Below are 20,202 nucleotides of genomic sequence, written 5' to 3' on the forward strand. Positions count from 1 at the left end.
TTTGCTAATAGTAAAAGCTGGATTGGTCATTTTATTTAAAAACAATATTTTGTTTTCAAAAACAAATTTATATATATATATATTTAAAATGACTATTGTTTTTTCCTTTGCATAAAACCATTATGTTTTCAAAATTTTCATTGGGAAATAAATTTTAAATCAAACGAAACTTTGTATTGAATTTATTATCGAGTTTAATAATTTTTAGAAATAAATTGAAACTAAAAAAAATTATATAATCATTGTAAAATATATTATACAAAAACTAAAACATTATGAGTTATGAATTTATGGTTTTTCCTGTATACATAACTATATTATCTAAATCTTTTAACTAGATAAATTGATTTTAAATTAAGTGAGACATAATTAGTACGTTTTTAGGCATTATTATTATTAAATATTAGTATTACATTTCGTATTATTATTATGATATAGGTATTTTAAATTATTCATATTATTAATATTATATTAAAAGTAATATTATTATATTTTTATTATTAGTACTAGAAAGAAACCTAAAAGATAATTTCTATTTTTTAATTCTTAAGACTTATAAAACTTTATTAAATTTTTTTTTTTTTGCCTTTTATATTTTATATGCTACATTAAGACTAATTACATAATTATTATTATTATTATTATTAACACATTAATATTTATGATATTTGTTTTATATTATAATTTTATTATTAATTTTTTTAATAAACTAATATTATATCCAAGTTATTGGTATGACAAAAGTGCATTGATATTAGTAATATAGTAGAATAAAACAACATTTCTAATGTTATTAGATTTGTTACAAAATAGAGGTATAACATTTATATATCTAACTTATAACATAAATACACTAAAAGTACAAGACATTACGAGATGATATATTACAACATGCCTTAATTTCTCTTTTTAATAGTTACAAAAATTATTTTTAATTATAATAATTTCTTAATAGTTATATTTGTTAAATTAGTAATGAACTTATGAAATATATATATATATATATATATATATATATATATATATATATATATATATATATATATGTGGACCCCTTATTTTGCATGATGCGTTCTCACTCGATTGTGAACTCGTTTTTTTTTTTTTTTTTTATTTGGTGAAAATTTGATTTTTTGAAAAAGACTTGGAGTCGTTTTTTTTTTTTTTTAAGGGAAAAACAAAATAACAAAGAAAAACCCTAAGTGTGACTCCTAAAGGAAAAACAGATCTGCGAAAAAACCAAAGTTAGGTTCAGAGGTCAGGTTGCTTATCAGGAAGGCACGATGAAAGATCGAAGCACCCCTCTAAGTCCCTAAAAATGGGTCTCTACTAAATAAGGTGAGACAAGTGTGACAATTGATATGAAAATTAATGGATACCAATGAAATGATTAAATAATAAAACAAATCAAGCATGAGAATAAGCTGAGTGGTAGTAAGATCGTATCTTAGCAACAAGTAAAAATGCGCTATCAATGAAATGAGGTTAGTGCATAATGATAGGTGTAAAATAACTCACACAAAACCAATCAAAATCAAACAATGTCAATCATGCAATTCACTTGAATCGCTTTCAAAGGAAATGTTATGAATGTTGGGCCCCAACCAAAGCCCAATTTATTTTGCATGAATTAATCCCACAAATTCCATTATTTTAAAATTATGAAAATTGTCTAATGCTTATTAAAAATCACGAAAATCGGAAAATTATTTGAAGATCAAGGAAAATTTGTGAAAGTGCTTACTTGAAAGGAAATGTAACAAGTTTATTTAAAATCTGGATTTTTAGTGACTCTAAACCCTAATGAAGGAAGAAGAAAAAGAATGACTTAAAATTATTTGAAAACCAGGGTGCAATTAAAATTATTTGAAAAAATTGAAATTTAAAAATTAGAGTTTTGAAAATTATTTGAGAATTGAAATTTTGAAAATTATTTGAGAATTAAAGTTTTGAAAATTGAAGTTGAAAACTAGAATTTTGGAAAATTATTCAAAAATGGAAGTTTTGAAAATTGGAATTTTGAAAAATTATATGAGAATGAGATTTCTTAAAAATTAAATTTGAAAAATAGAATTTTGGAAAATTATTTGAAAATGGAAGTTTTGAAAATTAAATTTGAAAATTGTTTGAGAATTGGATTTCTTAAAAATTAAATTTGAAAATTGGAATTTTGCAAAATTATTTGAAAATGGAAGTTTTGAAAATTGAATTTTTGGAAAATTACTTGAGAATAGAAGTTTTGAAAATTGAAATTTAGAAGAATTATTTGAGAATTGGATTTCTTAGAAATTAAATTTAAAAATTGGAATTTTGAAAAATTATTTGAGAATGGAAGTTTTGAAAATTAAATTGGAAAATTATTTGAGAATGAAAGTTTTGAAAATTAAATTTGAAAATTGGAATTTTGGAAAATTATTTGAGAATGAAAATTTAAAATTAAATTTGAAAATTGGAATTTTGAAAACTTATTCGAGAATGAAATTTTTATAAAAATTAAATTTTTAACATCAAAAGATGAAGAATTAAGAGGGCCGAACACTTGGCCCTTTTTGGTAGTACAATGGGTGTGGCCATGCATGGCCATGCAGAAGCGGGTACTGGGAGTACCCCATTAGTGAACCCACTCCATTGTCCACTATTGTGAGAGCTAGCCAAAACATGTGAACTTCTACTTGAGCTAACGTTGACATCAACAGTGCCATTTCTATCAAACTTCCATATGTTAGAATTCTGGGTTGCCAATTTCCTGACGGTTGAAGCAAAATTTGTAACACCTCTTGATGGAATGGAAGAGTTGGATTTGAACACAAGCAGATTGTCCTTGTCAAAAGATCGATATGGATTGACACCTTGTTGTATATCATCATCAGCAAATGGAATATTTTCCATTTCCATGTCAGCTATGTTGTATTATTTCTGAACCGTATGAATGGGTATCGCAAGACGAGCTTGATGATGGCTGACACCTCTGAGAAGATCCAAGAGTATTGCTTTCCTTCACACAAAGGTACTCTTCAAAACGTGGGGTTTTCACAAAGCACGATACCAAAATAAAGAAAAGCCTGGTTTTCCTGATCAATATAGTCCATAAACACTCTTCCATGCAACCTTTGTTGCTTTACTTGAGGATTTTTGGCTAAAACCTTACGCATATCAACTACAATATTATTAATGCTATTGACGTCCAAGTGGCTAATGGCAACGTGAGTCTTAATGTGCCAATGGGTCTTCTGGCTAAGATTCCTTACAACATTCACTGTGAATTTGTGGTTTGGAATGTGAACTTCTTCCCAATCATTGCCTCTTATGATTGTCGGTGACCACCAACCCACATGCTCAACAGTCCCAAAAACTTCATAACCTTCAATCTTTGTTTGAATCCATTCATTCACAACAGATGGTCGTGTTACATGGATCATTACGCTTGAAATGAAATTTGTGAATATCTTACGACCAGCAAGAGTGAGAAATACTGTGCCAAGACTCCCAGCAGTTAGCCATATCCGGGTGAAAAAACCCAACAACTCCATGAACAATGAAACAACAACCACCTATATTGCAGTATAAACAACTTTCCCAACAAACTGGAAACCCATAGTTCTAGCATCACTAGAGTTTACAGCTCTCGAGACAAAAAATGGAGGAAGCTCCCTAAGTGTCGTACCAATACCCCACGGAATTGTCTTTGCCTGAATTTGAGCTAATAATCAGCTTACTCTTGCTTTCCCGAGAATCACCTTCTATTGAGCTCCTCAAGTGAAGCTTGTTCAACTTTTTTTCTTTCGGCCATTTCTTTCCTTGCTTCTTTTTCTCAAAAATAACTTTTGTCACAACCTCTCATTCCCTCTGTTTCCCAAAATAACTCCCTATTAAAACCTCTTTGCTGAAAGTCTTCCTCTTCCTCAATCAAACCACTTCTTATCACCATCTATAGTGTGTCCTTTCATAGATGGCCTCTTCACTAAATTTATAGCATCCAATGGCGTATCTTTAGTGTCACTTTGTCAATTGGAATTATCATCTTACATGGAAAGCACTAGCAGAGACGAGAGTTTTCCATTTGGATCACCAATAGTAAAGAACCCGTCTCAACTATCGAGATAATAGACCTCAATTCTGACTTTTGGAACTCTTCTTAAAGACGAAATTATCTTGGTGTTGGTTCCTACTGCATGTCAATAGGCTTGCTTTTCTTGAAGAAATGGACGGACCTCTTAGGATTTGGCTGAGTTTAGCATATGAGATGCAATTTGTTTCTCTCGTGAACCTCAACCACAAGCTTGCACTATGCTTGCCGATGAAGCAAACCCATGTATTACCAAGAAAGTTACCATTAATAGGGGAAGACAAAAACGGGAAGGAGACCATGGAGATAAAACATAGAAATAAGTAAGGAAAATACTAAATGAAACTCTCTTTCATGGGTTATCAGTGAGTTTGCTAATTGATGGGAGAGACCAAAATGGACTTTAAATGTAAATAAAAAAACAAGGTTGCAAGCATCTTACAGAGAAACCGAAAAAGAGCAAAATCAAACCCAATGAAACCAAATAAAAGAAGTGAACACACTATAGCACAATCAAAACAACTTAGAGATCAGTCGGAACAAACATGTAATCCTCAACACCTACTCTCAGTCAACACGATAATGCTAAAAAAAATCAATAGAAAATGGAGTAGAATAGTGAAGAGAATCGGAAACAAGAAAAACGTTGCGACCATACCTGATAAGTCTCTCATCGAGCTTAGCTTCCAGCTCCCTTTCTCAAACTCTCCCCGAAAAATCTCCCCCTACCTGAAATCCAACTAGCTCCAGCTACCCTCTTCTCAAGCTCTCCCTAAAAAGTCTCATATCTTCCTCTCATTGGTACTCCTCTGTTTTTGCTCTAAATCCAAGCCTCCACCCACTCTGTTTCTTTCCCAAAATGTCTTTATTCCAGCCATCATCCTCTGTTTTTCTTCTCTTGCAAGCTCCCACCCATTGCTCACCTTTCAGCAAAAGGGTCTCCATCTTCAACCACCACTATGGCAAGGTGGTAGCGTCCTTGCCACATGTCCCATGCATACAACTCACCTAGAAGCCATCCCTCACTTCCAAAATGAAACGCTTAGCTCATCCCGAGTGCTCCTCAAAGTGCAGTATGTGCTTTCCAAAAAAAAAAAAACTCCACCATTTTGGCAAAAACCAAATGGAGCAAAAGAATGGTTTTCCAAATAGGGGTCTACAATATAATAAATAATATAATAACTTTACATTTTTAATTATTGGAATGAAACTATAATTTTTAAAATTATTATATTATATATTATTATTATTATTTTGGATAAATTATTTATAATATTTTTAAAAGAATAATTTATTAATTAATTATTGTATTATTAATATGTATTGTTATTAATATTATTCTTATTTGGTAGGTTATTGATAATAATAATAATAATAATAATTAGAAAAAAATGAGAATTATAGTTACAATACTTATGTATAGAACTTACAATATAAGTATACTAAAAGTTCAATACATTATGACATGCTTTTATTTTTATTTTTTAATAATTATAAAAATGATTTTTTATTAGAATAAATTTTTATTAGCTATATTATAAAGTCAAACAATTCAAAACTTTTGAAATCTATTTAATAAAAATATAAAAAAAATGTTGTAATATTTTCTTATGAAATCTTTACAATAAAGAATATAATAAACTTGTTTTTTAATTATGAAATAATTTATGATTAATTATATATATTAGTATTAATATTATTCTTATTTGATATGTTAATGAGAAAATAAATGCTAAGCTTAATTAGGAAAACACCCAAGAGGGGGTGAATTGGGTTTTAAAAAAAATTTTCAAACACAATAAATTCAAGCAAAAAAGGTACAAATATAATGAGATAGGGTTAGAAAAAGCAAACACAGATTTTATAGTGGTTTGACACCCTTTACCTATATATACTCTTCTCAAGCTTTTAACCGAGTGAAAGTTTCACTATCCTTGAAGTTTCAACCAAGATTCCAATACTTTTACACTTGGATTTTGACTTCAATGAGCTATTACACAATCCCTTCAAGTCTTTACTAACTTGAAGCTTGTCACTTTCACAAAGCCACTCAAAGTATTGAAACCTCTCAACTTAGTTCAACGAAGACAAAGTACAGATTGAAAACTCTTAACTTAGTTCAACGAAGACTCAAATGTTAGGAAGAATAATAAGGGTACACTCAAGAATATGCAAGTGAGAATTTAATGCACTAAGAAAAGAATGAGAGCTTTTAGGTGAAAAGCAAATAATTAAATAATTGAATGCATGTGTTCTCATGCTCATGAATGAAGGGGAATTGTCATTTTATAGGTTTTTAGCCCTGAGAGCCAAAATGCTAAAAAGTAGTCTCGATCGATCGAGCTTGGGGTCGATTGGTTGACCAGCCATTGGACAATAAATGCATGGCGGGTGACCGTTGGACTTCGATTGAGCCTCAACTAGACATCAACTAGGAGGACTCACTCATTGATTAGGAATGCATAGTTACTTGAAGAGAAAGAAACCTTTTTTTTCATCTCTCAACCGAGAAGGCATAACCGGTCAACTGATACACTAATAGGTTGAGCTAGTTGACCAGTCTCTTGACTAATTCACCTATTTTGACTTGAAAATCTATTTTTTTTTTTCTATTCTTTTCATTTCTAACACTTATGTAAGGTCTTTAGGTCAATGAATATGTCAAATTTGAAACGATTTACCTAAGGTTCATATGTTAAAACTTGGGTTTTAATCGAAATTTAACTTCAATGTATATGCTGAGTTTTTAAAGATGCACGAAAAGATATAAAAATCCTAAGTGCACCCATATGCATTCATCATAAATGTGTTTCCTAAGGTTAAAAGGTTTTTTATATGTCTTGATCTTACATCCATTAAGTTATTTGATGAAATTCTTGAATATCCTTTTGAATTTTCAAACTAAAACTTGAAATTTTTTTAGTTAAAAAATAATTAACAACTTGATCATAGTTTGTTATCATGAAAACATGATTAAGAGAACTGGCCTAATAATTAATAATAATAATAATAAAAGAAAAAAAATAAAGAAAAGACAAAATAAAAAAAAATGATAAAGTAGGGATATCTTTGACTTTAAGATAAAAAAGTGTGATGATATATTTTACCTTTTGTATTTTTGAGGCATTTTAAAGATTTATTAAAATAGATGATCCTTTATGGTTCTTATTACATTCAACGCAACTGATTTGGTAATTCTCCTAAAACAAATCTCTATTTTTATTTTTTTTATTTAAAAAATTCTAATTTAAAACAGAAAAACAAAAAACCCAAACAAACAAAACCAACACTTAATTTGTTTTTTTCCTCAAAACTTTTTCTTTGAAGCCAAACATAAGTTTGGGTTTTGGATGGATTAGGACGAGTGCATTGTGATTAACGGATAAAAGCATCAAATTTATGGAAATCTCCGTTTACCAAACCCATGAAAATATGAAGTTAATGGAAATCAGTTGCCATATTTGAAGGATTTATTCCCAAATATTTTATGAAATTTGAAAAGTATGACTCACCAACCGTGGATATTCCCCCCAAATCACGTGCAAACCCCACTCATAATGACGGAGGCTTCTCCTTGTATGGCAGTTTGTGGAAGCGTATCCTCCACATCGCAATACGCTTGCTAATCACGTTGCCCACAACACTCTGATTGCTTCTTTCACTGTCTCTTTGTGGTTCATCTTCCTTCACGCTCTCTCTTTTTCTTTCTAGATATGGCTGCCAAGCTCATGCGCGCGGTTTGGTATAGTGGCTATGGCGGCGGAGCTGCTGGGCTGGAGGTACTTTTTTTATCTCCTCTTGAGTTTTGCTTCTTTTTAGTGGGTTTTCGATTTTCTTTGTGATTGAATCAATTGGGTTTGCTTTTGAGTTACACTAGATTCATATCCTTCTCTCAATCCAAATAATAGTGTTGGATTTATCTTTAAGAGTTCTTTTATTATCGTTGAGGACTGTGAGGTGGGTTTGATTTTCTTTGTGATTGAATCAATTAGGTTTATTATGTTTTTTATTTTATTTTATTTTATTTTTTATTATAGCTCTAGCGATTTTTTTCTTCCTACTTGTTTCAAGTAAAAAAAAAAGGGTTTTGCTTTTGATTTTTTTTTTTTTTTTTTAGTTCCTCAAGAAATTCTCTGTTTTGTGGGCTTCCATTTTTTCTCTACATTTTTATTTCTCTGGTGATGATTTGTACTCCATAGGATTTCTGTTTGATTCCATTTACTTTTTCATGGTATTTAGTGATTTTGTATTCCCACTTGTTTCATGTGAAAAAGGGGGAATTGTTGGGTTTGAATGATGACCCCTTTTTTATATCATTTTCTAATTTTATACAAGGGAATCATATAAGAAACAACAAAGTCACTGTGTTCGTTTGGCATTCTCTGATTGACTGTCTCTAATCCCAAGATACACACTGCTTTGGAGAATGGATTTGTGTTGAGTAAGAATCTTCATTGGAGTTTTTAAAGAATGCAGCCTTATCTTTTGACATAAGACAATCTGAGGGCCATTTTGCAATCAGTTGTTAGAATCAATTGGTCTTCAAATCATTAGAAGAGGCCTTTGTTGAGAGGTGTGGAAAATTTGGAAGCAGAGTAGAAGAAGAGTTTTCAGAGAATAGGAATTGGCACTGTGGAAATCAAATGTGGTTCTCCTTGGGTGTTTATCATTGTGGATTTCATGCTCTAACCTCTCAAAAATTTCCTAATTGCCGTTCTCATGCTTGTTTAGGCCAATTTTGGCATTAAAACCTGGGAACTTTCAGGCAATTTGTAGGGACCTGATGCATTCATGCTCGTGATGCCTTTTGTTTGCAGTTGGGACTTGAAATAATGGTTTCAAAAGGTCAAAATTATAGCTTTTAGTTTTGATTTTAAGAAAATGGAACTGATTTGACTACCTTTAGCATCAAATGTTATCTGAAAAACAACTCACAAATTAGTTTTTGGTGGATCAGAATTGAAGCTTAGAAGGAAGGCTTAAACAAGTGCTTTTCATGCATTTGGACAAAATAAGAGAGGTAACATTTGATCTAGCTGTTATGAAGGGCTGGATTAAGAAATTTGAGGATACTTCTAGTGTAACTTTTATAACTCGGGTTTTCATATTTTAGTAAAGATAGCAAGCTCACAAACTCTATGAACAATGAAGACACTAGTGAAAATTTAGAATATGACAATTTTTTTCTGGAAGGGTAAAGGAAAAATATGGAACTTGAACTCATAAACCTGCCAAAAGATTTCTCAAGCTGCCTTTGGAGCTAATAGTTATATTTCTATGAGTGCAGCATGTTGAGGTTCCAGTTCCAGCTCCTGCTAAAGATGAGGTTTTGCTGAAATTGGAAGCAGCAAGCCTAAATCCAATAAATTGGAAAATGCAGAAAGGCATGCTGCGTCCTCTTTTTCCTCGCAAATTCCCTCACATACCAGGTAATCAACTGTTGGCTATGGTTTATATTTGAATTTCCTTTTTACTTTTATTTTCTTTCTATTAATTTTCTTTTTATTAATCCTCTTGACTCTTTTTGACATGTGTTATATTATGCCTCAACTGTATGAGTTATCATGTAATTGTGTTGAATTTTTAAGCTCTTTTTCTTCATAATGAGGAAAATTCTGTAAATCATGGATATCCTTATTGTAAATCATGGAAAATTCTCTTTTTCAGCATAGTCTCCAGTGTCTTTAACATGATTTATAGCCTTATTGTTTTCTTTTCCAAGTCATCTTCAATCCTATTCTTGCATCATCTGTATTTCAACATTCTCTTCTTCGTCATCCTATGTGACTCCAACCCTAGTTGTGAATCTTAGAGTGCTGCTACCATGCAAGTAGCAGAAAGAGTGGAATCACTTTTTAATTTGAGTTTCTAGGGGACTGTCTCCAATAACCTGGATAAGGTTCTAGTCCCTTTACTATTTGTGAATTGGAAACAATAGTTTGCAATGGGAAGGTATTAGGCACTCTACATCTTCCCATATAAGATAATTTATACTCATAGCCTAATATATCATGGAGGGTTTACTTAGTTAAATTAAATCAGAGCATAATTAAGCATATTCACATCGCATGAAATTGCTTGTAAATCATGGGTTCCTGGTAATCAAGAGAAGTAATTTTGGTAACTAGGAATTTTTTCTAGTGAACAGAGCCTTCCAAAATTATTTAGGAAAACACCCAAGAATTCAATGATGCGGTCTGAGGAAGTGATTTCCTTTTCCAGGTTGTTATAGTAGAATAGGGCATGGGATCTTAACAGCAAAAATTAGATTACGGAGACCATGGCAACCAAATTTGAATTAAAAGTTCTTAAAGCAAAGAGCAGGTTTCTTCCATTATTGGATTTACAACAAGTTTCCCTGAAAACAGAAGAATTCTCTGTTTTAGACACAGAAAAACTCAAAATAAGTTTTTAGTTGTTGGGAACCCACATAAATTAATTTCTTTTAATATGTGAAGAAAAAGAAAAAATAAGACTGAACTATAACACCCAGAACTAGCTTCACTAGCATTACAAATTTTAACCTTTCCAATGCAATCATGCAGCTACTTAAAACAGCTATTGTGCACAAACAACCACTAGATCAAAGTAAAACATGAGTTTTCAAGGATTTAGATGTGTCAAATAAATCAATTCAAACAAAAAGTGTTCAATTCCAAGTTTAGCAAGTTTTAGGGTTGAAATGATGCAGGACAATCCTTGAAGTAGCTGTGTACAATAAAATAATGGGGATTGAGGGCTTCTGCTTTAGGGGTTTATGGAGGAAAAGGTGGAATTTGAGTCTATTGGTTGAATAAGGATTAGAATGATGATGGTTTTATGTGATCTGTGGCTGGAATTATAGGGAAATACTTCCTGTAAATTCTGGAAAGAAAGCTATTCTTGGAATGACTCTCCATTAATTCCTCCTGAATGTGGCTCTAAGAAGACCATAATGTGACGTTTCCACAAGATCATTCAAGTTGAAATTTTCATCATAAGACTTATTTGCCAATCTAATTGCAACTATTAGAAGACATGTTGTAATGCATTAAAGACATGGGAAAACAGTGTGATCAGCTGGCTGAGCTTCTGTTATCATTAGAGAGTAGATATTATGTGGATTTCAAATACAAATCATGCTTTGTAAAGTCAGTTGGATGAGTCTTTATTAGGACAATCTTAGATTATTGAAGCATGGTTGTGGCAACTGTAAGGCACAACCTTTTGGGGGAGATCATTTCCTGGAGATGGATTTGGACTTTCAGGACCTTCTTTCCATTATAGGGTTTTGATTATCTTTATGGACAGTGTAGAATTAGAGTTCTATGTTTCATTTATATTTTATGTTAGATGTTTTTACATTCTCTTTGTTATGTGGAACTATTATTTTAAGCCGTTTCTACGTTCTCCTTGTTTTGATAGATCCAGAGCCATGCGTTTACGTTCTTGTCATTTTTATGTGTTCAGAGCTATGTGGAATTATTAGCTATGGACTATCAGTCATGTGTTTTGATCTCTATGTGTGTTATAAAATCCATGCACAAAATCAAACCAATAAGACTTAATTTAGTTGTTACTGTTTAATCTATATTTGGTATCTCATTTTAGTACAAACTCTTCTAGATTTTGATACATTTAGTTAATATCTCTTGCGGCATTCCAATATGCATAGGACTATATTGCTCAGGATTTAGAATTAACTGTCTATTTAGGCATAAGCCTTCTGAACCATAACAGGTTAAAACATGCATTTTCTTCACTTATCACACAATGTCTATTGAGGGGTAAATTTTTGTGATCGATTATTTAAATTGTTTTAATTCTATAAATGCAACCATGTTTCTTTGGTTATTTGTTCGTATTCAGTAATTCTTTAATCATGTTCTTATTTCATTTTATTTTTTTGTTGTAAATAAACCATGTTTCTTGATTCAACAGTATCTAGTTGAGGCATTTCTGTATTTAATCCTTGTATAAACTAATAAAAAGTTTTATGTAAGAAATATTTATATGTTCTTTTACCTTTCTTATTGGATAATCTAACATTTTGATTTTATAAAATAAAAATCATCAGTCTTATTCCTTATACCTTGGACCTTGCCTCTTACCTTACTGGAAGCAAAACTTGTCGCAGAATGCTCTCACCTTTGAAACTACTGTTTTATGGACATTACATCTTGCCTTTGTGGCTAACTAAATTTTCACGCACCTTTTAAAAAATGTGCTCCTGTCCTTTTTCTTATTAGTCAAAGGTAGAAAATTTTGGATGACTGGATATGCAGTTATATTTGAGAATCCCCCCATGGGTAGCTTTAAAGTATCCACAGTGATAGAGATGAGAATTGGGAAAGGGACAAATAGGGGCTTTTTCTGAAGCTGGTTGCATGGGATATTATCAGTGTACATGTATACTGTCCAGATCAGAGAATAATCAGTGGGAAAAGCAATTGGGGGGGGTGGGTTTTGTTCAAGTGTTAAAGGAAACCCTTAGACAGCCTAATTGATATCAGTTTCATCTGACACTTTGTTTAATCACCTCATACCTATTAGCTGTTTAGTTTTTAGCAATTTATGTTGTGATTCTAACTTACTCTCTTCCTTGTTGGAGCAGTTACTGATGTGGCTGGAGAGGTGGTGGAGGTTGGATCTGGAGTCAAAGATTTCAAAGCTGGTGACAAAGTTGTTTCCAAACTTAGCCAATTTGTAAGTAACAGCCTGATTTTAAGGTTCTGTTCAACTCTATATGATCTCATGTTGGGTGATATCTGTATTATTATAGTGAGAAATTTGCAATATGATCAATCACTTTTGTTTCTAGCCATCTATGAGATATACCATAGATTTGTGTATCTTGGTTCTGGTCCATGCAGATACTAGCATAAAAATATTTTAAGTAATCTGGACATTCCAAAATGCCCTTGATTCTTTTTTCTGGGTTAAAAGAAAATGATACTTAATCTATTGCCCACATGTGGTAATTCATCAATTGGCAGGCATAGTCAATAATTCTTTTTTTAATTATTAGATAGAAAGGGAAAATTTATCACTAAAGGATATGAGAGAGGATATTTTCTCTCAAAATGAGAGAAGTATTTTCTGAATTGTGTGTCAATTGCCATGAAAAACAAAACACCAGGATTAGGAAAATTATCCTACCCAATGGTGGAAGGACATATCTAATGAATTGGCTATATTGTTTATGGCAAAACTATACACCTTTTCTTGCCGCTTTTGGCATTGGTATACAGTTCAATAATGAGGTCTAGTCAAAACGTAAACATTAATGACAAAGGTTCTTAGAAGGCACCGGTTGTCTTTTTTCTCCAAAGAATCAACTTTCCCTCAAAAGTAGAGTAGAATGTGGATATATCTTTACCTCTCTCTCTCTGCATCCAAAGAAAGGGAAGTTGCCCTTCCTCTACCACTACCTCAATTGGCTGGCTTAGATAAAGCAAATGAGAACCAAGTCCTCTGATCTCCATTTTATTGAATCCTGTAACTTCAAACGAAAAATCAGTGTTTCATTTTATTAGGCAAAATGAAAGCACTTCTAGGCACAAGTCAGGACCCCGGTGGTTTGATTCTTCACAATTACGTAAATCATTTATTCATTTCTTCTACAAGTAGGGAACACACAGAATCGGTAGGAGTCACTATAGACAAAAATCAAGCATAGACTAAGGAAAAAAATTATCAAAGGGCAGGATGAAGTCGGATAAGAAATTTGTTAAAATAATGAGGTTAACACAAGTTGAAGTAGATATCCACCCACAACTTAAGAATAGCATTAGACCATCCCTGCTCTCCAGAGTGAGAAAACAAGATTTGCATAAATATAAAAGGACGTATACTTTTTGTTTACTAATCTTGAAGCTCTGGGTATTGATGACAGAGCGGAGGTGGACTAGCAGAGTTTGCCGTGGCTAAAGAGAACTTGACAGTCTCAAGGCCTGCTGAAGTGTCAGCAGCTGAAGGCGCAGGCTTGCCCATTGCAGGTCTTACAGCTCACCAGGCTCTCACCCAGGTGGTAGGCATCAACCTTGACGGAAGTGGCCCAGAGAAAAACATCCTAATCACAGCTGCCTCAGGTGGGGTCGGTCACTATGCTGTTCAACTTGCAAAGCTGGGAAACACACATGTTACAGCCACTTGTGGAGCGCGAAACATTGATTTAGTCAAGAGCTTAGGGGCCGATGAGGTTCTGGACTACAAGACCCCAGATGGTGCAGCCCTCAAGAGCCCATCTGGTCGGACATTTGACTTTGTGATCCACTGTGCAACAGGCATTCCCTGGTCCACCTTCGAGCCTAACTTAAGCACAAATGGGAAGGTAATAGATATCACTCCTACCGCCAGTACGATGCTGACTTTTGCTCTGAAGAAACTCACTTTCTCTAAGAAGCAGCTGGTGCCCTTGCTTGTAACTCCCAAGAAGGAGAACCTGGAGTGTCTTGTTGGGTTGGTGAAGGAAGGGAAGCTTAAGACAGTGATCGACTCGAAACATCCCCTGAGCAAGGCTGAAGATGCTTGGGCCAAGAGCATCGATGGCCATGCTACTGGGAAGATCATCGTCGAGCCTTAAGCGTGATTTTATCAACTCTAATATGCCTAATGAAAAAGGTGTGATGTAGCATGCGAGGGTTAGGTAATAATTATTTGCATTAGAACAAGGTATTTGATGATGTTTGTTTCTGCCTCACGCTTAGCAGACTGGTTATTGTAAATGTGTGCATCTTTTATTCATATTTGTAAGTTGTATAAGCTTTTGTCATGGGTTTCATTTTTCCTTTCTTTTTCTTTCCCTTGTTTTATACTGTGGGATGCTGCTTTTGCTAATAAGGTTCTTCCATGGATATATTTTCGAGAATAACTTTAGGAATGAGAAAGAAAATGAATATTTTGTTTTCATTCTGTTTTTCTTAAATAGGAATGAGTATGGTGATTTTGATTTTTGTGTTTCTACTTGTTTAGGAATATAAATTTGGAATAATTATTTATTTTTCATTTCAATATAAGGTAAAAATAAAAATGAGAACGGAAAAAGAAATAAATTGAAAATAATACTCAATATATAGTTTACAATAATTTTTAATTTTTAATTTTTATTTACAACATTTTTTGAGACTTTTTTTTCCTAATAGTAAAAGTTGTGTGGATTCGTATTTTTCATGTGCGTTCCCATTTGAATGAGGAGACTTACTTTTTATTAATTTGTGAAATATTGATTATTTTTTTAATAAAAAAACTTAGAGTTGCCACTTATTTTTATTTTATTTTTTAAAAACAGAATTTGTAAGACTGCTTATTTTGGAAAAGACATGTCTACAAAAACCAAGTTTGAATTCGGGGATCAGGTTACTTATCGGGAAGGTGTGTTAGTGAGCCGTAACACTCCTTTAAGTTTGTATATCTATGATCTCTACTAGACGAATTAAGGAAATTGTGACAATTAATTAATTAATCATGAATATTAAGATTAAAGGAATAAAACAATATACACAAAGATGATGATAAAATCTAATCACAAGAATGCACAAAATAAATGACAAGAGTATTATGCAAAATGATTTATTGAAATAATAATAAAAAAAGATATTTAAAAAAAATAATTTTCAAGAAATTTCAAAGGATTTTATTAAAGAAATTTGAATTAATGATTTCAATTTGTTTATTTTTTAAAAAAAAAGTCAATTTATTTCAACAAATGACTTGATTCAATTTTAATTGCATTCAATTTTCAAGAAAGTTATTTACACTTATTTTATCAAAAGAATTTAATACAAAATTTCAATTGGGTAATAAAAATGATTTTTACTTGCTTTTACTAGAAAATAATGAATTTTTACAACTTTATTTAAAAAAAAGTATTTTGATTTATTTTCATTTACGAAAAGTGATTTATACAAATTATTTAAAAAATATAACTTTATTTGCAAAAGAATTTTTAATTAAAAAAAAAGACTTTTATAGCTTTATTTACAAAAATGTTAAAATTCAATCCAATTTTATTAAGAAAATGATTTCTACAACTTTAATTTGAAAAAAAAAATAACTCTCATCCTATTTTCATTAAAAAAAATTATTTAAATACTTTATTTTTAAAAATTACTTGTAATCCCATTTTAATTAAGGAAAATTTTTTTATTTAAAAAAACATTTTTTGGACAATTTTATTAAAAATTAATTTTTGGGACAACTTTATTTACAAAATTTTTTTTGGACAATTATTATTAAAAACAAATATTTTTTAAAAATTTTATTTAAAACAATTTTCTAAATTTTCTTAAAAACACTTTTCTAACTTTTATTAAGAAAACTTACTTTTATTAAAAAGAATATTTTCTAAACTATTATTTTATTAAAACATGTTTACCAAATTTTTTGTCTTATTCAAACAAAATTTATGGTTTGTTCGATTTCGAATTCTGTACATAATGAGTAAATATATACAAACAATATTTACAAAAACTAATAAAAATAAAACCAAATACTAGTGAGAAATAAAACATGTACCCAAACAAGCTTACAACAAGCTTAATGTTTTCTTATAGCTTTTTGAGTCTTACTTTCTTCCATGAAATTCCATGTTTCACGTGTCATAAATCCATATTCAGCTAATATAATTGCAAAAAAACAATTAAAAAATGGAGATTAATGTGTGGGGGTGAGGTGTGGTGTGGTAATGTGTGGGAATGGAGGAAGAAGAGATGGAAAAAAAATCCCCTAGGGGAAGGAAGAGAAGTGGACAACTTAAAAAAGGAAAAATAAAATAAAATAAAAAAATAGGGGGAAAAGGAAAGGGGGCGGTGGTCTTGGGAATGGGGTGGTATGGGAAGAGAGAGAAAAATGGAGAGTGGGTAGAGTAGGTGAAGTAAAAAAGAAAAGAAAAAAAAGAAGAATTAAAATAATAAAAAATAAAATAAAATAAAATAGAAAATAAAATTGTTAGCCCAATGGTTCTCATAATCGTGTTTTGATGATAACAAACCATGGTTAAATTACTAATTGGTTTGAATTATAAAGAATTTTAGGTATTAATTTGGAAATTCATCAAATGACCCAATAGATGCACGATCAAGATAATTGAAAGACCTTTAATTATAGGAAACATATGTAAGATGAATGCATGGGTGCACTTAGGATTTTTATATATTTTCATGTATCTTTAAAAACTCGGTTTATGCATTAAAGTAACCTTTCCATCTAAATTCGAGTTCTGTCAAATGAACTTTAGGCAAAACGTTTCAAAATTGACATATTAATTTACCTAAAGACTTTGCCTAAGTGTTAAAAACAAAAAAACCAGAAAAAGATGGGTTTTCGGGCAGAAAATAATGAACCGATCGAGGCATTGGCCAACCGGCTAGGGTTTCAGTCGACCGATTACTTCTTCCCGGTCGAGAAATGTAAAAAACCTTATATATCTTCCATTAGCCTTTCATTCTCGATCAAGGGATATGCCTTCTCGGTCGAGGTTCGGTTAAGGTTCGGTTGAGGGTAATAGTCACTTACCAAGCATTAAATGTTCCAACGGCTAGTGAATCGGTCGACCCCTAGCTCGACCAGTTGAGACTGCTTTTTGGCATTTTGGCTCCCAAGGTTAGAAACCTATAAATTGAGAGCTCCACTTCATTTATGAAGAAAAGAACACCTGCATTTATTTGTTTACCTACTTGTTCTTGCCTTAAAAGCTCATTCTTTTCTTGGTGCATTAAATCTCCATTTGCATATTCTTTAGTGCACCTTTGTGATTCATCCTAACATTGAGTTGTATTTGAGCCATTGTTGAGTTAGGTTGACAGATTTAAACTTATTATTTGAGTGTTAAAACCTTCAAGTGAGTAGAGACTTGAAGAGATTGTGTAAGAGCCCATCGAAGTCGAAATCCAAGAGTAAAAGTGATTAGAAGCTTGGTTGAAGCTTTAAGTATAGTGGAACCCTCACTCGGTTAGGAGCTTGAGGAGAGTGGATGTAGGCAAGAAAGTCTCGAACCACTATAAAATCTAAGTTTGCTTTCTCTAACCTTATTTCTTTATATTTGTGCTTCTTGTGCTTAAATTTATTGTGTTTGAAAAAGAATTTTTTAAATTCCAATTCATCATCCCCTCTTGGGTGTTTTCTTTATTAAGATTAACCTTTACTTTCTCAAAAATAAAATAGTAAAAATTAAGATTTAAACGATATAAATGGGCCAAAAAAAAATGTAATCAAGTTTGAAATCTAAGGATAAAATTAGACTCAAAATCAATATAAAAATAAAATTGGGACAAATTTTAGGGTTTAAAAATATGCTCTTCTTCGGTAGAGTTTACAAATAAAGTAAGTGTATATGCAAACAAAATGAAGTGGGCTTTACTAAAGAACAAGAAAGACCACCAAATTTGTCCCTTTATGACATAGACTCTCTCAAACTAAAACAAGAATAAAAAGACTCTAAAACCCTACAAAAAGAGCAAGAATGAAAACTCCTAAGGTACCTCTAAAGTTACATTATGGATCTAGACTCCCTTAGAAAAGTCTCCAAAAGTGACTCGAAAATCGATGTCGAAGTCGAGTAGCAGTTGAATCACCAAGGAGCATAGAAACGAAAAATATATAGAAGGAAAACTACATGTGCAATATACAAGAGCACGAGTGAGGGGCACCAATGATACAATCAAAACACATGCTATAAGTTCAAAAAACTATATCACATACAATGGGTGAGGAAAGACTCTGGAAAGTTATGACTTTGAATGCCTGAAATGCGACTCTAAATGCCAAGATTGAGATGAATGACTCTAAACACCTAAACTATCCGAATGCCTAACTGTGAGCAATGACTTTAAATGCCAAATTGAGAAAGGTGACTCTGAACGCCTAAGTTGATAAATGTGGCTTTGAACGGCCTAATATGAGGAAGTGACTCTAAACCCCTAAGCTAATGAAGTGGCTCTGTACGCTTAAGTGAGAAAGTGGCTCTAAATGCTTAAACTAAAAAATGTGGCTTTGAACACCTAAACTGAGCAAGGTGGCTTTGAATGCTGTGGAATTCTAGCTTAAAGTTAGTAAGGAATTCTAGGGTTTGTTAAGGCCATTTTTGGTATTTTGTTATTAGTTCCTAATTTAATGTCTTTCCTTGTTTAGTGGAGATTTTGTTCTCTAATTAGTTAAGATTGAGTCCTGGTCCTTATGGTGGCTGATTGCACCATTCTCTTGTATATATATACCATGTTGTATTCTATAGAAAGTAAGAGAATTAATAAAAAAAAAATTCACTTCTCATAAATCTTCATGGTATCAGAGCCTTTCCTCTAAAACCCTAATTTCCCACATCACTAAATTTGTCATGGCTACTGAGAGACAAATCTCAACCTTTGAAGTGATCTCCAATCCAGAAACGATGCCAACAATGAACAACCATAGAGGAGCCCAGAACCCATCTCTGCTCATCACAGGTCACAAACTCAACGGGCATAATTTTCTCTAGTGGTCTTAGTCAGTGATGATATATGTATGTGGAAAGGGCAATGATGAATATCTCACCAGTGAAGTAGCTATCCCTGAGAAAACCGATCCCAAATTCAGGGTGTGGAAGACCAAGAATCACATAGTGATGTCTTGGTTGATTAATTCGATGAATACCGACATATGAGAGAATTTTCTCCTCTATGGAACTACTAAAGAAATATGGGATGCAGTAAGGGAGACATACTCAAATTCTGAAAACACTTCAGAAATATTTGAGATTGAAGCCACTGTACATGACTTTCGACAGGGAGATATCTCTGTTACCCAATACTTCAACATTCTTTCTCATCATTGGCAGCACCTAGACATGTTTGAAGTTCACACCTGGAAGTGCCCTGAAGACACTGCACTGTACCGGAAAATTGTGGAGCAAAAGCGAACATTCAAGTTTCTCCTTGGCCTCAACAAGAATTTGGACGAGGTTAGGGAGAGAGTGATGGGGACCAAACCTCTTCCAAGTATTAGAGAGGAATTCTCAAAAGTTCGCCGTGAGGAAAATAGGAAAAATGTTATGATGGGATCTCAGAATTCTGCCCTATCAATTGAAGGATCTGCCCTTATAGCACGAGGACCTTCATCAAACACCAACAATGAAAATCGCCAGAAAAAGAGGAGACCTTGGTGTGACCACTGCCGAAAACTGG

General features: G+C 32.2%; 1 protein-coding gene and 1 pseudogene across 3 annotated transcripts; one reads left to right on the forward strand and one right to left on the reverse strand.

Annotated features, from left to right (window-relative positions):
* Positions 1–2,910: 2,910 nt before the first annotated feature.
* Positions 2,911–5,054, reverse strand: LOC117918034 (annotated as a pseudogene).
* Positions 5,055–7,622: 2,568 nt separating this feature from the next.
* Positions 7,623–14,901, forward strand: LOC117919393 (chloroplast envelope quinone oxidoreductase homolog). 3 transcript variants are annotated; one of them, XM_034836579.1, is made up of 5 exons: positions 7,624–7,845; positions 9,024–9,086; positions 9,354–9,495; positions 12,660–12,751; positions 13,941–14,901. In XM_034836579.1, the coding sequence occupies exons 2-5, from the start codon at positions 9,063–9,065 to the stop codon at positions 14,628–14,630; spliced, it is 948 nt and encodes a 315-aa protein (XP_034692470.1). In that variant the 5' UTR covers positions 7,624–7,845; positions 9,024–9,062; the 3' UTR covers positions 14,631–14,901. The 3 variants fall into 3 exon arrangements, with proteins under 3 accessions (XP_034692469.1, XP_034692470.1, XP_034692471.1); XM_034836580.1 differs by lacking the exon at positions 7,624–7,845 and adding an exon at positions 8,893–8,911; XM_034836578.1 differs by lacking the exon at positions 9,024–9,086 and having other exon boundaries at positions 7,623–7,845.
* Positions 14,902–20,202: the final 5,301 nt, after the last annotated feature.

Source organism: Vitis riparia, chromosome 7 (assembly GCF_004353265.1).
Source record: "Vitis riparia cultivar Riparia Gloire de Montpellier isolate 1030 chromosome 7, EGFV_Vit.rip_1.0, whole genome shotgun sequence".
NCBI classification, from domain to species: domain Eukaryota; kingdom Viridiplantae; phylum Streptophyta; class Magnoliopsida; order Vitales; family Vitaceae; genus Vitis; species Vitis riparia.

Bases quoted from the DNA above. Each gene is read 5' to 3' on its own strand.
- LOC117919393 (XM_034836578.1), top strand. From the start codon at position 7,780: ATGGCTGCCAAGCTCATGCGCGCGGTTTGGTATAGTGGCTATGGCGGC. The intron at 7,846-9,353 runs GTACTTTTTTTA...CTATGAGTGCAG, and splicing joins GCGGAGCTGCTGGGCTGGAG to CATGTTGAGGTTCCAGTTCC. The intron at 9,496-12,659 runs GTAATCAACTGT...TTGTTGGAGCAG, and splicing joins CAAATTCCCTCACATACCAG to TTACTGATGTGGCTGGAGAG.